This window comes from Macrobrachium nipponense, chromosome 20 (genome assembly GCF_015104395.2).
Source record: "Macrobrachium nipponense isolate FS-2020 chromosome 20, ASM1510439v2, whole genome shotgun sequence".
NCBI classification, from domain to species: Eukaryota; Metazoa; Arthropoda; class Malacostraca; order Decapoda; family Palaemonidae; genus Macrobrachium; species Macrobrachium nipponense.
This window is the reverse complement of record NC_061089.1, coordinates 23,881,134-23,899,758: the sequence shown is the minus strand read 5'-3', so window position 1 is coordinate 23,899,758 and position 18,625 is coordinate 23,881,134. Positions and strand designations below refer to the sequence as shown.

At 43.8% G+C, this 18,625-nt stretch overlaps 1 protein-coding gene across 1 annotated transcript in view; it reads left to right on the top strand.

The window, feature by feature from the left end:
- Positions 1-18,393: 18,393 nt before the first annotated feature.
- The window catches only part of LOC135223533 (uncharacterized), a 67,242-nt gene continuing 67,010 nt past the window's right edge, over positions 18,394-18,625 (top strand). The window contains exon 1 of the mRNA XM_064262014.1: positions 18,394-18,567. Within this exon, the coding sequence (XP_064118084.1) occupies positions 18,414-18,567 (154 nt within the window). The 5' untranslated portion in view covers positions 18,394-18,413. The remainder of the gene's footprint in view (positions 18,568-18,625) is intronic.

Below are 18,625 nucleotides of genomic sequence, written 5' to 3'. Positions count from 1 at the left end.
TAATCAGAGCCAAGTCGCAGAAAAGATGTTTGGAGGACCTACAAAAGACCCTTTTTCATGGCAAGTTCTCTGGGACTTTTGGTGAACTTTCAAAAGTCTCAGTTGATCCCCAGTCAAGATCGTATTCTATCTGGGATTCGGTGGCTTCTCTGGATTTTCGGGCTTTCCGTCCTCCAGAAAGGATAGCCGAGGGTCAGAGAAAGTCAAAGCCTTCCTAGAGAAAGACGTATGCACAGCGAGGAGTGGATGAGTTTGTTGGGGACACTCTCCTCGTTGGAGCAATTCCTTTCTCTAGGAAGGTTGCACCTCAGACCTCTTCCAGTTCTTTCTACATCGAAACTGGAGGTGTCGTTCGCAAAACCTAGAGTTCTCCTTCGAGATCTCAAGGGAAATCAAGAAGGACCTCTCTTGGTGGCCAACCCTCTCAGGTTTGCAGAAGGGATGTCCCTTCACATTCCGAACCCCAACCAAGTGTTGTATTCCGACGCCTCGGAAACAGGTTGGGGAGCAACGCTCGGCTCAAGAGAAGTGTCAGGCACCTGAAGAAGGAAACAGACCTGGCACATCAACAAGAAGGAGCTGATGGCGGTTGGCTAGCTTTGAAGCTTTCGAGCCCCACGTCCTAGCTTCAGCAGTACAGATCAACTCGGACAACACCACGGCCCTGGCTTACATCAGGAAGCAGGGGGGGACTCACTCTTTCTCCCTGTACGAGACAGCAAAAGAACTTCTGCTGTGGGCAGAGGAAAGGAAGATTTGTCTCCTTACCAGGTTTCGTACAGGGAGAAAAGAACGTCAGAGCAACCTCCTAAGCAGGAAAGATCAAGTCCTGCCTGCAGAGTGGACTCTTCACGAGGATGTTTGCCAGAACCTGTGGAAGCTTGGGGCAAGCCTCATATAGACCTCTTCGCCACAGCCAAGAATGCGAGGATAGCCAACTACTGCTCTCCGATATCGACCCGAGGGCAGTGTCGATAGACGCTTTTCTACTAGATTGGAAGGGTCTAGACATGTATGCTTTCCTCCATTCAAGTTACTGGGAGAGAGACTAAAGAAATTTGCAGAATCGGAGGCAGCAAGGATGACGCTGGTAGCCCCGTTCTGGCCCGCACAATTATGGTTCACAGAGGTATGGAATGGTTAGTAGATCTTCCCGAGAACATTACCACAAGGAGGTCGATCTGCTCAGACAACCCCACTTCGAGAGGTATCACAAAAACCTCCCCGTTCTATCTAGATCTGACTGGCTTCAGACTGTCAAAAGTTTGGTCAGAACGAAAGGCTTTTCTGCAAGAGTGCAACGGCTATCGCAGCAGCAAGAAGGCCTTCTACCCTTAGAGTCTACCAATCAATAGTGGGACATCTTTCGGCGATGGGTAGGAACCATCACTTTTCCTCTTCCAGTACCTCTGTGACCCAAATAGCAGACTTCTTACTTTTCCTTAGGGAAGAAAGTGGATTGGCGGTATCAACCATTAAAAGGCTATCGTAGCATGCGTCTGCAGTGTTTAGGCACAGAAACTTAAAACATTTCAGAAGATAAAAAGGACCTTCATGATCTTAATAAGATCGTTTGAAACATCCAAGAAGGTTTCTCCAGGGATTCCGAGTTGGAATCTGGATGTAGTGCTACGTTACCTGAGGTCCCATAAGTTCGAACCGCCTCAGTCTGCCTCGTTTAGAGACCTCACGAGGAAGACAATTTTTCTCATGGCATGGCTTCCGCAAAGAAGGTTAGTTGAACTCCATGCACTAGAAGGAAATGTGTGATTCAGAGGAGATGCAGCTATCTGTTCGTTCCTACTTCGTTCTTGGCTAAGAACGAGAACCCCCTCAAATCCTGGCCTAGGAGCTTTGCAGTCCAAGGCTTGTCTGCATTAGTAGGCGAGGAAGCAGAGAGGTCGCTTTGCCCAGTACGAAGTTTAAAGTTTATCTACAGAGAAAGAAAAACTTAAGGGCAACTGATGTCAACCTTTGGTGCTCTGTAAGAGATCCAAGGAGGACTCTTTCGAAGAATGCGCTTTCTTTCTTTATCAGAAGCCTGGTGAAAGAAGCGCATGCGATATGTGATGAAAGTCAATTCAAAGTTCTTAAGGTCAAAGCATCATGAGGTAAGAGCTATTGCCACGTCATTGACTTTCAACAAAAACATATCCCCTGAGTCATATTATGAAGGCAACATTCTGGCGTTGCAACTCAGTCTTTGCAAACCACTATCTGAGAGACGTCAAAATTACGTATGAAAAGTGCTTTGGGTTAGGCCCTGTACGTATCGGCGGATTCGGTGCTGGGGCAGGGAGCTGAGACATATCCTTTGTAGTATATATTTTCCCCCTTGTTAGGTTGTAAGTTTTTGGTTGTTTGAAAGAACATGCGGGTAGGCATGTTTTTCATTTCGTAGTTCTAACAATGATTAGATTGGTTAGGTGATCGGTTTATGTTTGAGCTCCTTGCAATGATAGTGGTTAGGTTCTGTCATGTAAGTGGGCGAATCCCCGTTGACAGATCCTGCTCGGATTCTATCAAGTAAGTGGATAACCAAATCCCTTTGATAGACCCAAAGAGTCTGTCAGCTGTAGGTCACGCCCTCGCTGAAGCTCTTAAGGCAACGCAGACTCATAGACAGTAACTACGAAGTCTTCTGCCTAAACAGGTAAGAACCAAGGTTGTATTTACATCCTACAACTAGTGTTGTTTTCCCCTTTTTTCCATATTTATATTGCTGTCTCTTTCCCTCCACCAAGGGTGTCAATCAGCTAAGTATATATCTGACAGGAAAGTTCATGTACAAAAATGTTATTGTTAGTATACAATAAGGTTTTGTACATACTTACCTGGCAGATATATACGATTGATGGCCCGCCCAGCCTCCCCTCAGGAGACAGGTGGAAGGAAAAATTCTGGCTGGAAAGGAGATTGGTTCTTCAGCCGCCACCCAGCGGCGGGTAAGGTAGATCACCTGACCTACCTGTCGCGTGTGCCGCGAGTTTTTGAATTCTGTCGTGACGTCAGAGACGTAAGCTAGTATATATCTGCCAGGTAAGTATGTACAAAACCTTATTGTATACTAACAATAACATTTTCCTGCTCTCCAAGACGCTCCCCTCCCTCCTCTCCTCATGGCGCTCCGTATATGTTACGTAACGTTCGCTTTACTACGAAACAGGATGTTGTTCAAGCTGATGAACAGCTCGCCAAGACGCCTCTTACTCGTCCCTAAGGGACGCTCTGTCAGCGGCCAGAGATGTCTCTGGTTCGGCAAAACGCTGGACAGACTATCCTAGTTTTCGACAGGAGAAGGGCAAAGAATTCCTCATAACCAAGAACACACAGGCTTCCTTTTAAATACCCTTCTGCAAGTGTCGATGAGCTTGATAAAGACGCAAGATGTCGCACACGCTAGGTAAGCACCTTGCGAGGATGTCTTTCGGAACGCTCGGCATTCCTTTTTTGATTGAGTTTCTGGAGATGTTCATTTGCATTACAAAGACGCAAGATGTCGCACAGGAGGCCGTCGTTTTTGTCAAGAGTGGCGAACGTCCTTAAGACTCGTCCTGATGGCGATCTCCATATTTCTGCTTAGGACGCTCGCTCTTCATGAGCGGCGTTCCCCTCGCTAGGGAGTCTCTCAAGTTACTTGTGTTGATGCTTTTGGGCGACAAGATCCTCTCTGAGATGCCGTTCAGAACACTTGGTGCTCTATGCACCGACATGCTTGGCAAGACTCGCGCGAGGACGTCTCTTGAAAACGCTCGACGTCCCACGCATGGAGACGTGAGGAAGCTTTTCGATGTTCGACGTCCTACACGTAGAGACATTCACCAGCGCTCGGCATCCTACACGTCATGACGCTCGGCAGATCACTTGCCAGGACGTTCTGCAGAACGATAGGCGTCCTACACATCAAGAGGACGTTCTTCAGGACGCTTTTGTGAACGTTCGCCAGGACGCTTCGGTGGAAGCTCAGCAGGACGCTTCGCGGGAAGCTCGGCGTCTTATTGCTGCTCAGGACGCTTCTTAGGACGCTTGACGCTTTTTAGACGCTTGTCAAGAGGACGTTCTTCAGGACGCTCCACAGGACGTTCCTTTACAGAAATTTTTAAAAGATTCGGAGTTAGCGGAGAGGCATACCCGAATTTTTTCTTTAAACCCTCCTGCCCCTTCATCGATTTCTGCGAGAATCGGGAAGATTATATACTCGGATTCCTGGGTTACTTTCTGTCATGTAAAGGGGTTTCCCCCATTAGTAAGATACTAATTGTTTTGTCAAGTTAGTGGGTTTTCCCCATTGACAAGATACTGAACGTTTTGTTAAGTAAGTGGGGGACCCCTCATAAATGGGCTAGTTCTCATTGACAAAGATCTTAACCCTCTTACGCCGGAGCGGTAAATAAAAAATTGTCTCCCGTGTGCCGGAGGGGTTTCGGAGTGAGCGCGGAAGCGGAAAAAATATTTTTTTCAAAAAATCACAGCGCGCTTAGTTTTCAAGATTAGGAGTTCATTTTTGGCTCCTTTTTTTGTCATTGCCCGAAGTTTAGTATGCAACCATCAGAAATGAAAAAAATTATCATTATCATATATAAATACGTAATGTGATATATGATAGTGCAAAAACGAAATTTCATATATAATTGTATTCAAATCGCGCTGTGCGCAAAACGGTTAAAGATAACAAGTTACTTTTTTTTTCGTTGTAATTTACACTAAATTGCAATAATTTTGGTATATAACACATTGTAAAACGATAAAAGCAACACAGAGAAAATATTATAACAAAATAATGCATGAATTCGTAATGCGCCGACGTAAACAAATATTTTTTTCAAAAATTCACCATAAATCTAAATATTGTCCTAGAAACTTCAAATTTCTTTCAAAATGAAGAAAAATGATTGAATATTACTATACTGTAAGAGTATTAGCTTACAATTGCAGTTTTTGACCATTTCTGACTAGTTAAAGTTGACCGAATGTCTAATTTTTTTATATATATATTTTTTATATGCAATTATTTCGGAAATAAGAAAAGCTACAACCTTCAAATATTTTTCGCTTATTCTACATGAAATTGCGCACATTTCATATATAAAACTCTATGAAATGCCTAATATGAAACGGAGCAAATATTCCGAGAATGGGACGTACGTATTTCGGAGATTTGTGGCGGAGAATCCGCGCGCGGACGGAAGGAAAGATTTTTTAAAATTCACCATAAATCTAAATATTTTGCTAGAGACTTCGAATTTGTTTCAAGATGAAGATAAATGACTGAATATTACTAGACTGTAAGAGTTTTAGCTTACAATTGCGTTTTTCGACCATTTCGGTAGAGTCAAAGTTGACAGAAGGTTGAAATTTTGGCAATTATCGTTATATATATGAAAATATCTCAAAACTGATAAAAGCTACAATCATGAGTATTTTATTGTTGTATTCTACATAAAAATGCACACATTTTCATATATAATACTTCATGTAACGGCTAATTTACAATGGTACAAAAATTATGTCAAAGTGACGAAATAATTTCCGAGATGTGTCACAGATACTTTTTAGTGCGGCAAGAAAGAAATTCGCGCTTGCGCGCCTGCGTAACGATTGTAAACAAAACAACACCTTGATCCGTGAACTCCCAGCATCCCCCAAGGCGCGTGATTCAAAAGTTTTAGGCTGGTAGGCCTGTAAGTATTTTTCTGTGAATTTAAAAAAAAACTTTTGTAAGTCGATGTAAAATACGTCCAGTCGGCACACGGGAGACAAAAAATGTTGATGTAAAATACGTCCAGTCGGCGTAAGAGGGTTAATAACTTTTTTATCGCATAAGCGGATAAGCTCTCATTAGCAAGGTTCAGAAGAGCTCTCATTAGCAAGGTTCAGAAGAGCTCTCATTCATATCAGAGGCTCATCCGGGAAGAGAAAAAGACTTATAGATTATGTCCATGAAGTCTTATGTCCAATATCATTAGAAGCTTGAATGGTCCTTTTCGATCCTCGGTTCTCTCTTGAGGATCTATATTAGAATAATTTTAATCCGTTCTCTTGGCAAAGAGTCTCTTGGCAAAGAGAAAGAAGACAATCGATTTCCATTCTCTCTCTCTTCCTCGTTGAGGAAAGAATGTAGTAGAGAATTTGATGCTCAAATTACTACAATATTTATGTAGTTTATCTCTGCGTCATATTACTTACGTATGGGTCAAGTCATATACGCATATCGTATTTACCTCTACAGATAGCAACCGAAAGGACTGTTGTTCTAAGTGTATTTATTCAATATTCCCTTCAACTTTCCAAAAGTTTCCGGGGTAAGAACAACGCTTAAGGTATTGTTACGACAACAACAACTCAGCTTCTGCAATTAGCGAATTCTGTTTCGTTTATATATCCTGCTTGAGAGTTTTCCTTTTTGCCTCGATAATATCATCCTATTCCTTCGTAAATGGAGTAGCTGGCAACTCAGGCAGAATGGTGCGAGACAATGAATGAAGGCTGCTGTTACTGTGATTTACGCAGTACCGGCTAGCTCTCTGACATGCGCGGTCGGTTACGTCTCTCTCCCCTGCGGGGAATGCTGACTAGCCGTATTCTCGCCCTACAATCATGGATTTTAGCCTCGGGTTGAGAGGGGATTTCCTAGTAATTATGAATGAACATGCCTTCCGTTTACTTAGAAAGTTTCAACAGAGATATCTCTTAGACCTGTTCGGTGCGGTTTACCGCACTGTAAAAGAGTTCTGTACGAGTCTACCGCGGCATATCACTATATAATGCTTTCCTGTTTATGCAGCGCAGCCTTTTAGGGAAGGAAGCATGCCTCTGAGTGAGGGAATGGATGAGTCTGCTGGGGACCATTTCCTCTCCGGAGAAGCTGTTTTCCCTGAATAGACTGCAATTCAGACCTCTACAGTTTTTCCTAACAGAGAACTGAAATAACATAAAAAATCTAGAAATAATTCTAACATCTCTCAATGCGTTGACGACCACCTTAGGTGATAGCGAGAGGGTGCCAGGCATCTAGACAGAGGTACAGATGTCCTGGCACATAGTCTAAAAGAATTGGGAGCAATTTGGTTGGCTCTCCAGTTCCTAAAAGAGTGAGTTTTGGCCGAGTTGGCCGGTCAAAATCATCTTAGATAATTCCACAGCTCTCTCATGTCTCAAGAGGAGAGATGGTTATGGGCATAAGCATAGAACGTAACGATCCTCAAGAGGTTCGTTACACGAGTACACGTCCGTGCGGATCTTCTCGATCGACGACAGCAACTTCCAAACAAAGTAATCCTCGTTTAGAAGTGTGTCGAGAGTTGTAGAGACTCTGCGGTCGTCCTTTCGTAGATTCTTCGCAATAGTGAAGACGAAGAAGCTTCTTCTACGTTGCTCCCTTATTCTCAATCCGAGAGCAGTAGCAATAGACGCCATCCTATAGTATGGAATGGGGATAGTTGGTTAGTCTCTTTTCCCCTATTCAAAGCTTAGGAATATAATTAGTTGCTGGCGTCAGAGGGAGCGACAAAGACACTGATCGCTCCAGGTTGGTTTTTGAGAGGCTGGATGCACAGAAGCCACGTCCTTCAGAGAGCACTTTCCAAGGACCCTTCCCGAGAGAATCAGTCTACTCTAACAGCCTCGCTCCGAGAGGTACCTAAAACCTCTCCGCTCTGAGTCTGAATGCGTTCAGATGGTAGAGAAGCGAGAGGATCTTCAAGTTAATGGCAAGTCCCATTTCCAAGACATAGCAGTGCTGCCTATTTTGCAGTGTAACAATTGGACTGGACCGTTTCTGGGATAGTGTAGGAAGAAAGACTGTTCCTCCACCTTGAACTCTGTGTATTACTTTACCGTCTTCCCTTTCCGTCTGAAGTATGGGATAAGCTATCCCACCCTCCAAAGCAGTCGCAACTATTGTAGAAGACGGAAATATGTTGTTGACGGCCTCTAGGCTCAGAGATTCAGATCTGTCAAACAAAAATGCCCTTCACGATCTTTGAGGTCTGTGGAAATCTTGAAATTGTCTAGATCAAAGCTGGCATGGAACTTAGACGTGGTCTGAAGTTCCGGAAGTCAAAGCATTTCGAACTTCTCCTTTCTGTTAACTTATACACGTGTCCAGAAAGGCTAATTTTCTAACCACTCTAGCTATGGCAAAGAGGGTTAGTGAGGTTTTAGCCACCATCAGAGGTTTTGGCTTTAGAGAACCTAATGCGGTGGCCCTCTAAGGCTTCCTTTCGTGCTAAGTACGAATACCCATCTAACCCTTGGCCCAAAAGGCTGGAGATCAAGGGGATGGCACAAATTATCAGGCAAGAGCCACAGAGAGTCCTGTGCCATGTCGGGGCTCTCAAGTTTTATCTTGATAAAACTAAAGGAAGTCGAGGTCATTCGGACAATCTGCGGTGTTCCGTAAAAAGACCAGTCTTGCCCATGTCCAAGAACACCCTGGCGTTATAGTTAAGGAGTTCTTTTAAACAGTCTCATTCATTATGTTTGCATAAAGATTTGAGATTTTTTAAAACTGAATGCTCAAGAGGTGAGGGCGTGGCCTCGGAAGCATTTCAACAGAGCATGACACTCGGTAACATCCTGAGTGCCACGTTTTAGCGAAGCAACTCTGTGTTCGCTTCATGTGAAGACGACATATGAGATCTGCAAGTCGCTAGGACCATACATATCCGTAGATATATTTTGGGGGCAGGAAGCAGCACGAATCCTATCCTATAGAAAAGGGATAGGTGTGCTTTTAACTTTGAAGGGTCGGTCGCTTGAGGCGCGTTCCCTTTCTTTAGCCTAGAAGTTATGGAACTAACTTTGATAGGTTAGGTCAGGTGGTGGTTTTAGCTTCGTTGCCCTCAGAAGTATGGTCATATGGTCTAGTCACATTGTGGTCACGCCCCCGTTGACAGATCATCTAGAGCGCACCAGCATTACAGGTCTCTACCTCGCTGGCAACTCTAGTAAAGCAGAAGCAGACTTTGGTGACAGTAATCACGAAGTCAGCTATGCTAAAAGGTAGGGAACCAAGATGTCTATCATCTACATAGATTTGTTCCTAAAATCCTATTCTGTCCCTTCCCACTTCCAAAGGTGGGATTCAGCTATATATATATCTGACAGGTAAGTTTCATGAACAAAATGTTATTGTTATAATACAATAAAGTTTGTTCATACTTACCTGGCAGATATATATAATTAAGTGCCCACCCACCTCCCCTCAGGAGACAGTGGCACTATAAAATATGAATAGAAAATGGGAATGATTCCTGATATCCGCCTCCCAGCGGCAGGAATGGGTACTACCACCTGGCCGCCCACTGCGTGTGCTGCGAATTTTGAAATTCTGTCGGACTTCAGAGAATACAGCTATATGTATATCTGCCAGGTAAGTATGAACAAACTTTATTGTATTATAACAATAACATTTTTACTGTAGAAGTTGTATTTTCCATATCCTTCCCACTTTTTCATTTCTTGCTTATCTCTGTTTTCACTTTTTCTTTAACATAATTCATCTCGTTCACAAATACTAGGTCTAAAGTATTTTCCTTTCTTGTTGGCAGGTGATTTATTTGTTGAATGTTGTATTCTAGTAGCATATCTAATAGCTTTTCGAATTGCCTCTTATCTTCTGCACTACTATTACTCTCATTTTTATATGTATAAGTACAACCACAATCTCCTATTCGTTCTTTCCAGTCTACGAAAGGAAAGTTGAAGTCTCCAGATAGGAGAATAGTCCAGTCCTTGTGATTTCTACATATATCATCCAATTTTTCTATTATTATGTCAAACTCTTTAGTATTAGGAGGTCTATATATTACTATGTTCATTAATTTTTCAGTTTCATACAATCAACTTACCTGTCAGATATATACATAGCTAAGACTCCGTCGTCCCCGACAGAAATTCAAATTTCGCGCCACTCGCTACAGGTAGGTCAGGTGATCTACCGGCCTGCCCTGGGCGGCAGGACTAGGAACCATTCCCGTTTTCTACTCATATATTTTCTGTCGCCGGTGGTATCAACATCGTTGCTGCCACCTCTTGACTGGAATTCGCTTTTCTAGACAATTGATCATCTTTTTGTGGACTTTTGGTGACGTACCTGGATCGTTGTTTTGGCATTCGCTACTGTGGACTGGATTTGGACTTGCTTTTGATTTTTCTTCAAGAATGTCTGATTCAAGTGTTTGTGTGAGAATGTGTGTGAATGTAGGCTGCAAGGTGAGGATACCGAAAGCTTCGGTTGATCCTCACACTGTATGTCGCAAATGTAGGGGTTTTGATTGTTCTATTTCTAACACCTGTCATGAGTGTGAGAGGTTGAATGTTGAGGAATGGAAGACTCTAACTTCTTACTTGAAGAAGTTAGAAAGGGATAGAGTCAGAAGGGCTGCATCTAAGATTGCGGGTAGTAGTACAAGGCCTATTGAGCCTTTGGATAATTCTAACTCTTCTCTTAATTATGATTCTGTATCAGGGCCCTCACTGGCTTACATTCAGATTCAGCCTCGGAAATTGCTGAACTGAAGGCTACTCTTCACAGGATGAGATCCAAAATGGCTACCATGAAGGTAAGGACTGTGAAAGTGATTATAGTGAAGTGAGTGTCCCCAGTGTTGTGGAGGGGGCGTCTGACCGTCTCTGCGACGCTCCCAGGCCTAGACCTCTTCCAAGCTCCCAAGCCCAGAGGAGAAGGAAAGTCGAAAGCCGTACGGAGGAGGTTGTGGAGAATTCCCCCCCCGGTCAGGCGTCCCTTCAGCAGGTGCTGTATATAGACAGACTGCTCAGGACCGCTATCGGAAAAGCGTCCTCAGAGAGTGCTTTTCTTCGTCCGCTTCTCCCTCTCCTAAACGAGGGTGGAAGGATTCGGACTTATCCAGGCCCCTGAAAAGGCACTGGAGAGATCCTGTGTTGGATTCAAGCCCAGAACGCTTTTCGGAAGAAGCGCCTCCTTCCATCAAGAAGGCGAAGAGGGTTTTGACGTCCCATGATGTGGGGAAAACTCCTTCGAGGTCTCTCCCTCTCCCGTTCAAGAAGACGCAGGAGAGGCTTCCAAGAGGATCATTTATTTTGGCGGTTGGCAGGAACAGCTATCCCGCCTTGGTAGGAGTCCTTTCGAAGGATCCTCCTCGTAAGAAAGACGTGAGACTGCCGGTCAAGAAGACTCGTCTTCCTTCTCCGCCAGGAGTGAGGCTCCTGTGGGACGTGAGTCTGTTGAGAATTACTCGGATAGAGACTCTTTGGACGATTTTGAGTCGCCAGACAAGCGCGTAGCGCCAGTCATGCGCGAGGCGTCCTTCAGACGAGAAGCGTCTTCTAGGATTAGAGCGTCGGACAAGCGAGAAACGCTTTACAGGCGCGAGGTTACTCCCAGATGGGATACGTCTGCCAGACCAGCAACTTCAGCCGAGCGCGAGTTAACAAAAACCAGGCGTGAGGATTCAGCCAAGCGCGAGGCACCAGACAAGCATCTGACATACAAGGATGTGGCACCAGAAAGGCGCGAGACTCCAACCAGGCGCAAGGCGTCAGTCAGGCGCGAGAGCTTTGAGAGGCCGCGAGACACCAGTCAGGCGCGAGGCGCCAGCCAAGAGCGAGGAGTCAGTCAGGCGCGAGACGCCAGCCAGGCGCGAGGATCCTGCCAGGCGCGAGGCGCCAGCCAAGCGCGAGGAGTCAGCCAGGCGCGAGGCGCCAGCCAAGCGCGAGGCGCCAGCCAAGCGCGAAGAGCCAGCCAAGTACGAGAGCCAGCCAAGCATAGGAGCTCTTTACACTCTCTAGCCCCTCTCCTATTAGGAGTTTGTCTCCCGTAGAGAGAGTTTTTGAACAGGAAAGACCCGGAACGGGAAGTGGCCTCTCCTTCTGATCCGATTTTGGAAGAGGACTCAGAGGACGAGTCGCACGGCAAAAAAGACTGTCTAACTACAAGTTTTGACAGCTCTCCTACTCCAGGAATACGGAGATGCATTGATCCCTGCCGCTCCTCCTTCGCCTCGTTCACTTTTTTCATGCTCTAAGACGCCGAAATCGTCGGCTTTCTTGAAGATGAGACCGACGATTTCTATGAAGAGAGCTCTGCAATCGCTGGATAGCTGGATGCTAACTAAGAAAGAGCTAGTAGGACAGTGTTTTGCATGCCTCCCGCTAGACTTACGGGCAAGAGAGGGATTTGGTAACCAGACGGGGAGAATATGGGTCTCACACTCCCAGCTTCAGCTGAAGCTGACTTTTCCAGTCTGGTAGATGCATCCAGGAGACATAGCCTTCACACTGCTAAGATTACTTGGGGTCTTTCAGAGTTGGATCATCTCCTCAAGGGACTTTTTCACATTCTAGAAGTCTTTAACTTCCTAGATTGGTCACTTGGGGTGATGTCCAAGAAGGCTCATGCCCCTGAAGGGCTAGAACCGGACGTACTCCTGGCAATTTTGTCATGTATTGACAAGGCGGTGCAGGACGGCTCAGGGGAAGTTTCTTCCTTATTTGGAGCAGGTCTCTTGAAGAAGAGATCTGTTTTTAGCGCTTTCTTGACGAAAGCAGTATCACATTCGCAAAGAGCAGCTTTGTTATTCGCCCCTAGGTCTGATTTTCTGTTCCCTTCACAGTTGGTGAGGGATATTTCCGATCTCTGACGGAGAAAGCGACACAGGATCTTCTCCTGCAATCTTCCAGGAAGAAGAGACCAGTGATGGTGGGAGAAAAGAAAGGGGTGTCTACTCCTGTTCGGCGCCTTTCGAGGAGGCCCTCCCACTAGAGTTACCGCTAAAAGGAAAACGACCGAGAAGAGAGGTCGAGCCTCGTTCCGCCCCTTTAAAAGGGGAAAGTGAAGTGGCGCTCCTCCAAACACCAGTAGGTGCCAGGCTCCGGGGATTTGCGGAAGCCTGGACTCTCATCGACACAGACGCTTGGTCGATGTCGGTGCTTCAGAAGGGATATCTCATTCCTTTCCTGGGACAATCCTCCCCTGACGTCAACTCCGAGGGAATTGTCCGCCAATTACAAGGACCCTGTGTTGAAAGATACTCTTCACACAAATGGTGGATCAGATGTGGGACAAGAGAGCTATAGAACTAGTGCTGGATCAAAGCTCCCCAGGGTTTTACAATCGTCTTTTCTTGTTGCAAAAGCCTCGGGGGGCTGGAGACCAGTTCTGGATGTCAGCGCTCTGAACAAAGTTTTGTTCAGAAACAGAAGTTCTCCATGGAAACCTCTGCTTCAGTCCTTGCGGCTCTTCGCCAAGGGGATTGGATGGTGTCTCTGGATCTCCAGGACGCCTATTTTCACGTCCCGATCCATCCTTCGTCGAAGAAGTACCTCCGTTTCATGACGGGGGGAAGGATCTTCCAATTCAGAGCCTTGTGTTTCGGCCTGTCTACGGCGCCTCAGGTTTTCACGAACCTTTTGAAAAATGTGGCGAGAAGGCTTCATCTGAAAGGAATCAGTATATCTCTATACCTAGACGACTGGGCTTATCAGAGCAAAGTCAGAGAAACAGTGTTTGGAGGACCTGACTGTGACACTAAACCTGATAAAGACCATTAGGATTACTCGTGAACCTCGAGAAGTCCCAACTGATCCCAGCCAGAACTTGGTCTATCTGGGGATTCGGATGGATTCTCGGGGTTTTCGAGTATTTCCTTCTCAAGAGAGACTAGCGAGAGGTTTAGAAAAAGCTCTCTCTTCCTAAGGAAGGAACGTACTTCGGCGAGGGAATGGTTGAGTCCTGTTAGGGACCCTTTCCTCGCTCGAACAGTTCTTTCATCTAGGAAAGACTTCATCTCCGTCCTCTTCAGTTCTTCCTCAGAAGTTCGTGGAAACATGAAGACAGGACTCCTCTCGGACAGTTTTCCCATTCCAGATCTGATAAAACGCCATCTAGAATGGTGGTTACTCCCCACTGAGGGAAAACAAGGGTACTTCCCTGGAAATACAGAGCCCAACCTTGTATTGTTTTCCGACGCGTCGGAAAAAGGTTGGGGAGCAACTTTGGGAAAGAGAGAAGTGTCGGCACTTGGAATGCTCTTCAAGTGTCCTGGCACATAAAACTGCAAAGAAACTGTTGGCTGTACACCTAGCTCTAAAGAGCTTCGAACCGTTAGTGTGCAACAAAATAGTACAAGTGAATGCGGACAATACAACCGCTCTGGCATACATTCGGAAGCAAGGAGGTACTCACTCGTATGCCCTTTACGAACTCGCAAGAGACCTGCTGTTGTGGACATCGCAAAGGAACATCTCTCTATTGACGAGGTTCGTTCGTTCAGGGAGTAAGGAACGTAAGAGCGGACAGGCTGAGCAGGAGGAACCAGGTCCTTCATACCGAATGGACCCTCCACTCAGACGTTTTGCCGCAAGCTCTGGTCTCTTTGGGGGACTCCTCATGTCGACCTCTTTGCCACGTTCCTCTCGAAGAGACTGGAAGTCTTCTGTTCAGTAGGAAGATCCCAGAGCTCTAGCAGTAGACGCCTTCCTGCTAGATTGGTCTCAGGTAGACGTTTACGCATTTCCCCCATTCAAGATTCTGGGGCAAGTGCTCAGGAAGTTTGTGACTTCAAAGGGGACAAGAATGACCCTGATAGCCCCCTTTTGGCCAGCTCAAGAGTGGTTCCCAGAGGTACTGGAGTGGATAGTAGACTTCCCCAGATCCCTTCCACAAAGGAAGGATCTTCTCAGACAACCACACTTCGAGAGGTTTCATCAAACCTCCCCGCTCTCGCTCTGACTGCCTTTCGACTATCGAAAGACTTGTCAGAGCGAGAGGCTTTTCTAGCAAAGCAGCAAGCTCGATCGCTAGAGCCCGGAGGAGAACTTCCACTATCCGGGTTTACCAATCCAAGTGGGAAGTTTTTAGAAGGTGGTGTAAGTCGAAGAAGTTGCACAGAAATAAAAATACCCTATTCGTAATACATTTTCATACACATTTTAAACATAAAAGCATAAACATTTATAAAATCGATACATCGATCGCTAATAGCGATCGATGTGTCGATTTTTCAAATTTTTATGCTTTTATGTTTAAAATGTGTTTGAAAATATATTGCGTAAAGGTATTTTCTTTTTATTTTTGTACAGAAATAAGATACAAATTAAGGCAGCCTTTGTAACTACGCTCCACGTTGTCAGGGGATAGTTTTTCATGTTCGTTCTTGTCCGCCAGTTCCGGAAAATGCATTGTGTTATTTTATTAATTATGCATCTTTTCCATAAATTCTTTAAAAAGTTATACATTATTTCACTGTATCCAAGAATATTGTAGTATTCTCATATTATTGTATTTTTAAAATCAATACTACGGCAAACTTAAGCCCGGATTCCGCGGAGCGGCCAATGTTGTGGTTTGAAATCAGCTGATGAATACGAGTCTGTTTCACCATAACGCAATTCTGAGCGAATGCTCTTGCTTCTAGTTAGCATAAACGAATATCTAGATACTTGACTTATATGAGACAAAGTTATTTTTCCTTATACAGCGTGTTTTTAGGTGGAAATATTTATTTAATATGTTCTCGTTGTGAATGTGAACTACTATTTTTTTTCGTTAACAGATTACGTTGGCGGCATGTTTATTGCGTAAAAAATTACGTGATTCCGTTCGCAATACGTAATCCTTTATATCATCGTATACGAACTTTACGTTATTTATCTTATATCGGCGTGAAAACCAACAGTAAAATGTGTTCTTTCAAGCACAGTAGTTTTGATTAAAATGATTTTATCCCAATTTTATCTATGGTTGTGTGTGATGGCAGACGTTTACTGCAGTTTTTATCCGTTGTTGCCGATGTACGATAATAGTCATTAGCAGCTTGAACAGTTTTCTCAGCTTCAGTCATAATTAGGTTTAAATTTATATTTCCCGATGATCTTTAATCTATATTGATCTCTGATCTATAGCGAATAAAGTTATTACATTAAGATATCTCGGTTCTATTCTATACATAACGCCGTTTATAACAAATACGGTAATGTTGCACTGTAGTACGATGATCGAAATACAAGCCAAACAGATGTTATCCAGTTCGGTTGTACTTAGAAAAAAAAAAAAAAAGTCGTTTTCTCTGTTCGGTTGTTCATGTTGTACACGTTCACGAGGATGCAACGAGTATAACGTTAAAACCATACTTTCATCATTCTCTTTGCTGTTATTGAACTTATGTAACTAGAAGATGGATAAAGTTAGGCCATTGTAACTTTTGATCTCTCATAAAATCGAACTATCGTAAGACTATCAATGATCGTAACCTGAACACTACAGCTACCTGTACACTGTATAAACTTTATTATATCTTTACATACTCTAGACACCCACATGTACTGTACAGTAAATTCTATAGTACTATACTGCATAAATATAATTTTACTTAGGTTGCGCCGTTGTGGGATTACGGCGCCTTGACTGGTCTAGAGTTTCGAAAGAAGGTGTGCGGCGGCCGTAGGCTTTAAAATCGCTTGGCGTCGGTGTCCAGGGAACGGAACCCCTGCCGCTAACCGAGGGCCGCCTGTATTGTTAAAAAAACTTGTAGAATTAAGGAATTCTTATTAAATAGTAACAAGAATAATTTATTCAAGTTTCATTTTTCCTTACAGTAAATTATCTACATTAATTTTCCAAGCTGGTTGGGCCAATTCTCTGTTACTATTTCATGGAACGACACAGGTTAGGCCCAGAAAAGGGATTTTGACAAAGGAAAAATCTATTTCTGGGCAGTGACCTGTGTCGCCCAGTGAAACCCACCCTTTACTTTCCACACCCTAACTGGCCCAAGCTTGAGTGCTATCTACAGGAATGGTAAACAAGACGCTAGTTGTAGCAGTGGCGGGCGGTAGATGGCCTAGAACGGCTCCTCTGTAGACGAGGGATATTGAGAAAGGAAGAGATTAAATGGCAGTGGACCTCTGATAGTGGTTTCACACGCCCCAGTTTCTATACCGACACCCTTAAATAAGGGTGAGCGAGCCAGGAAACTCTGGCATAACCATATAGCTTTTTTCTCTAGTATATTTAGCAATATTTATACCTTAGAAATGAGTGCTATAGGAACTATTTCACTGGGCGACACAGGTCACTGCCCAGAAATAGATTTTTCCTTTGTCAAAATCCCTTTTTTGACAAATTGCCATTTTCATACTTTCACTAATATAGGCAACAAAATGTTGTTTCATTGTGCTGATTACAACTGTAATCTTGAGTAAGATCAATAAACGTTACATATATACGCTATCAATGTTCAAATGAGTGCTGGGAAGGCTGGGAAAGATGGTGGATTGTCTGTGGTTACAAACGGCAAGTCACGCAGTTGCCGCCATATTGGATTTCAAAACTGCCTTGAAAACATATTTTACGAAGAGCGTCACATGCTTATTTTAGTTCGTATGGGTCTTTCATATATCACATTATGTTGACGAAACTTCAGTCTTTTGAATAGGTATGCTTAAAGCTGTAATTGTATTCTTGTTTCACCAATTAAATATCGAGTGGATAAGACCCGGCCAGTGTGATGATGGTGGATCGTCCGTGATTGTTTACCCTACTTATGATTGATTAGGCCGTTTACAAGAGGATCGACTTTGGTAGTTTTCCATACCACCATGAATACAGCAGAGCACGATTCGATTTCTGTGTACTTAAAGTCTTCTTTGAATCTCCTCTTCGGAGCTCTTTTCAGGGCCGATTCAATCGTTCGTGACCTACGGATATACAATTTCTGGAAGTTTGACTCCTTGTAGACAAATATTGCTTTTTTCAGCTCGTTGAAACCTGAAAACATCTTTTTCGGCAAAAACTGATGTATTATTACACGGTTCAGAAGAGATTCAAAAAAGATATGAAGTAGTACACAGATAGATTAGTTAAGTTTTATTTTTCATGTATATAGTCAAAATATAAGTATGTTTAAGTATTATTGTGATTTTTTATATTTTCATTTACTGTCAAAATGTTTTGGTGCTTTGGTGATGACAGTATGGTGCTTCACTTTGACATTTTGAACTGACCATGTTCAGCAAAACAGTTCAGTAAGACTATTACTACTGTCGCTGATCTTCTAGTGCCATACCTATAGCTCTTAGCAACGGTGCACAGCAACTGCTGCATGATTAGCAAACTACTGTACCTACAGCAAGTCAATAGCTCAATACGGCATCACTGACAGAATCTGACCTACTCCCACTACACTATGTTATTTGTAAGGCAGGAAGTCTGAAATTGACACATGCGCAGTTCAATTCCGTACCAATATCTATCGCAATCAGGGATATGGCTGCCGTACCAATAACCTGTGCCTTTTTTTTTTTATAGAAATAAGTGATTTTCAAAGGCAGCTTCAGAAGCTATTGCCAGAATTACTAAAAATTTTTACTTGATTTCATGTTGTGAGTAATTTTTTTACTTGTTACAGATTATTTTATGAAAAGGGTAAGAAATGGAGGGCAACACAAGTCATGCTGGCCATGAAAACATAAATTTTGGTGAGAACAGTGTTGTCATTCCAGCATTTTCAACTCCAAGTAAACCAGAATCAGATGTATACTATGGCATATATGTGCCAGATATGTCAGACTTCTCAAATGGTCAAGGTTAGTAAATGACATGTTTTGATAATTTTGTAGGACTTATTAAGGTTCTTTCCACTTG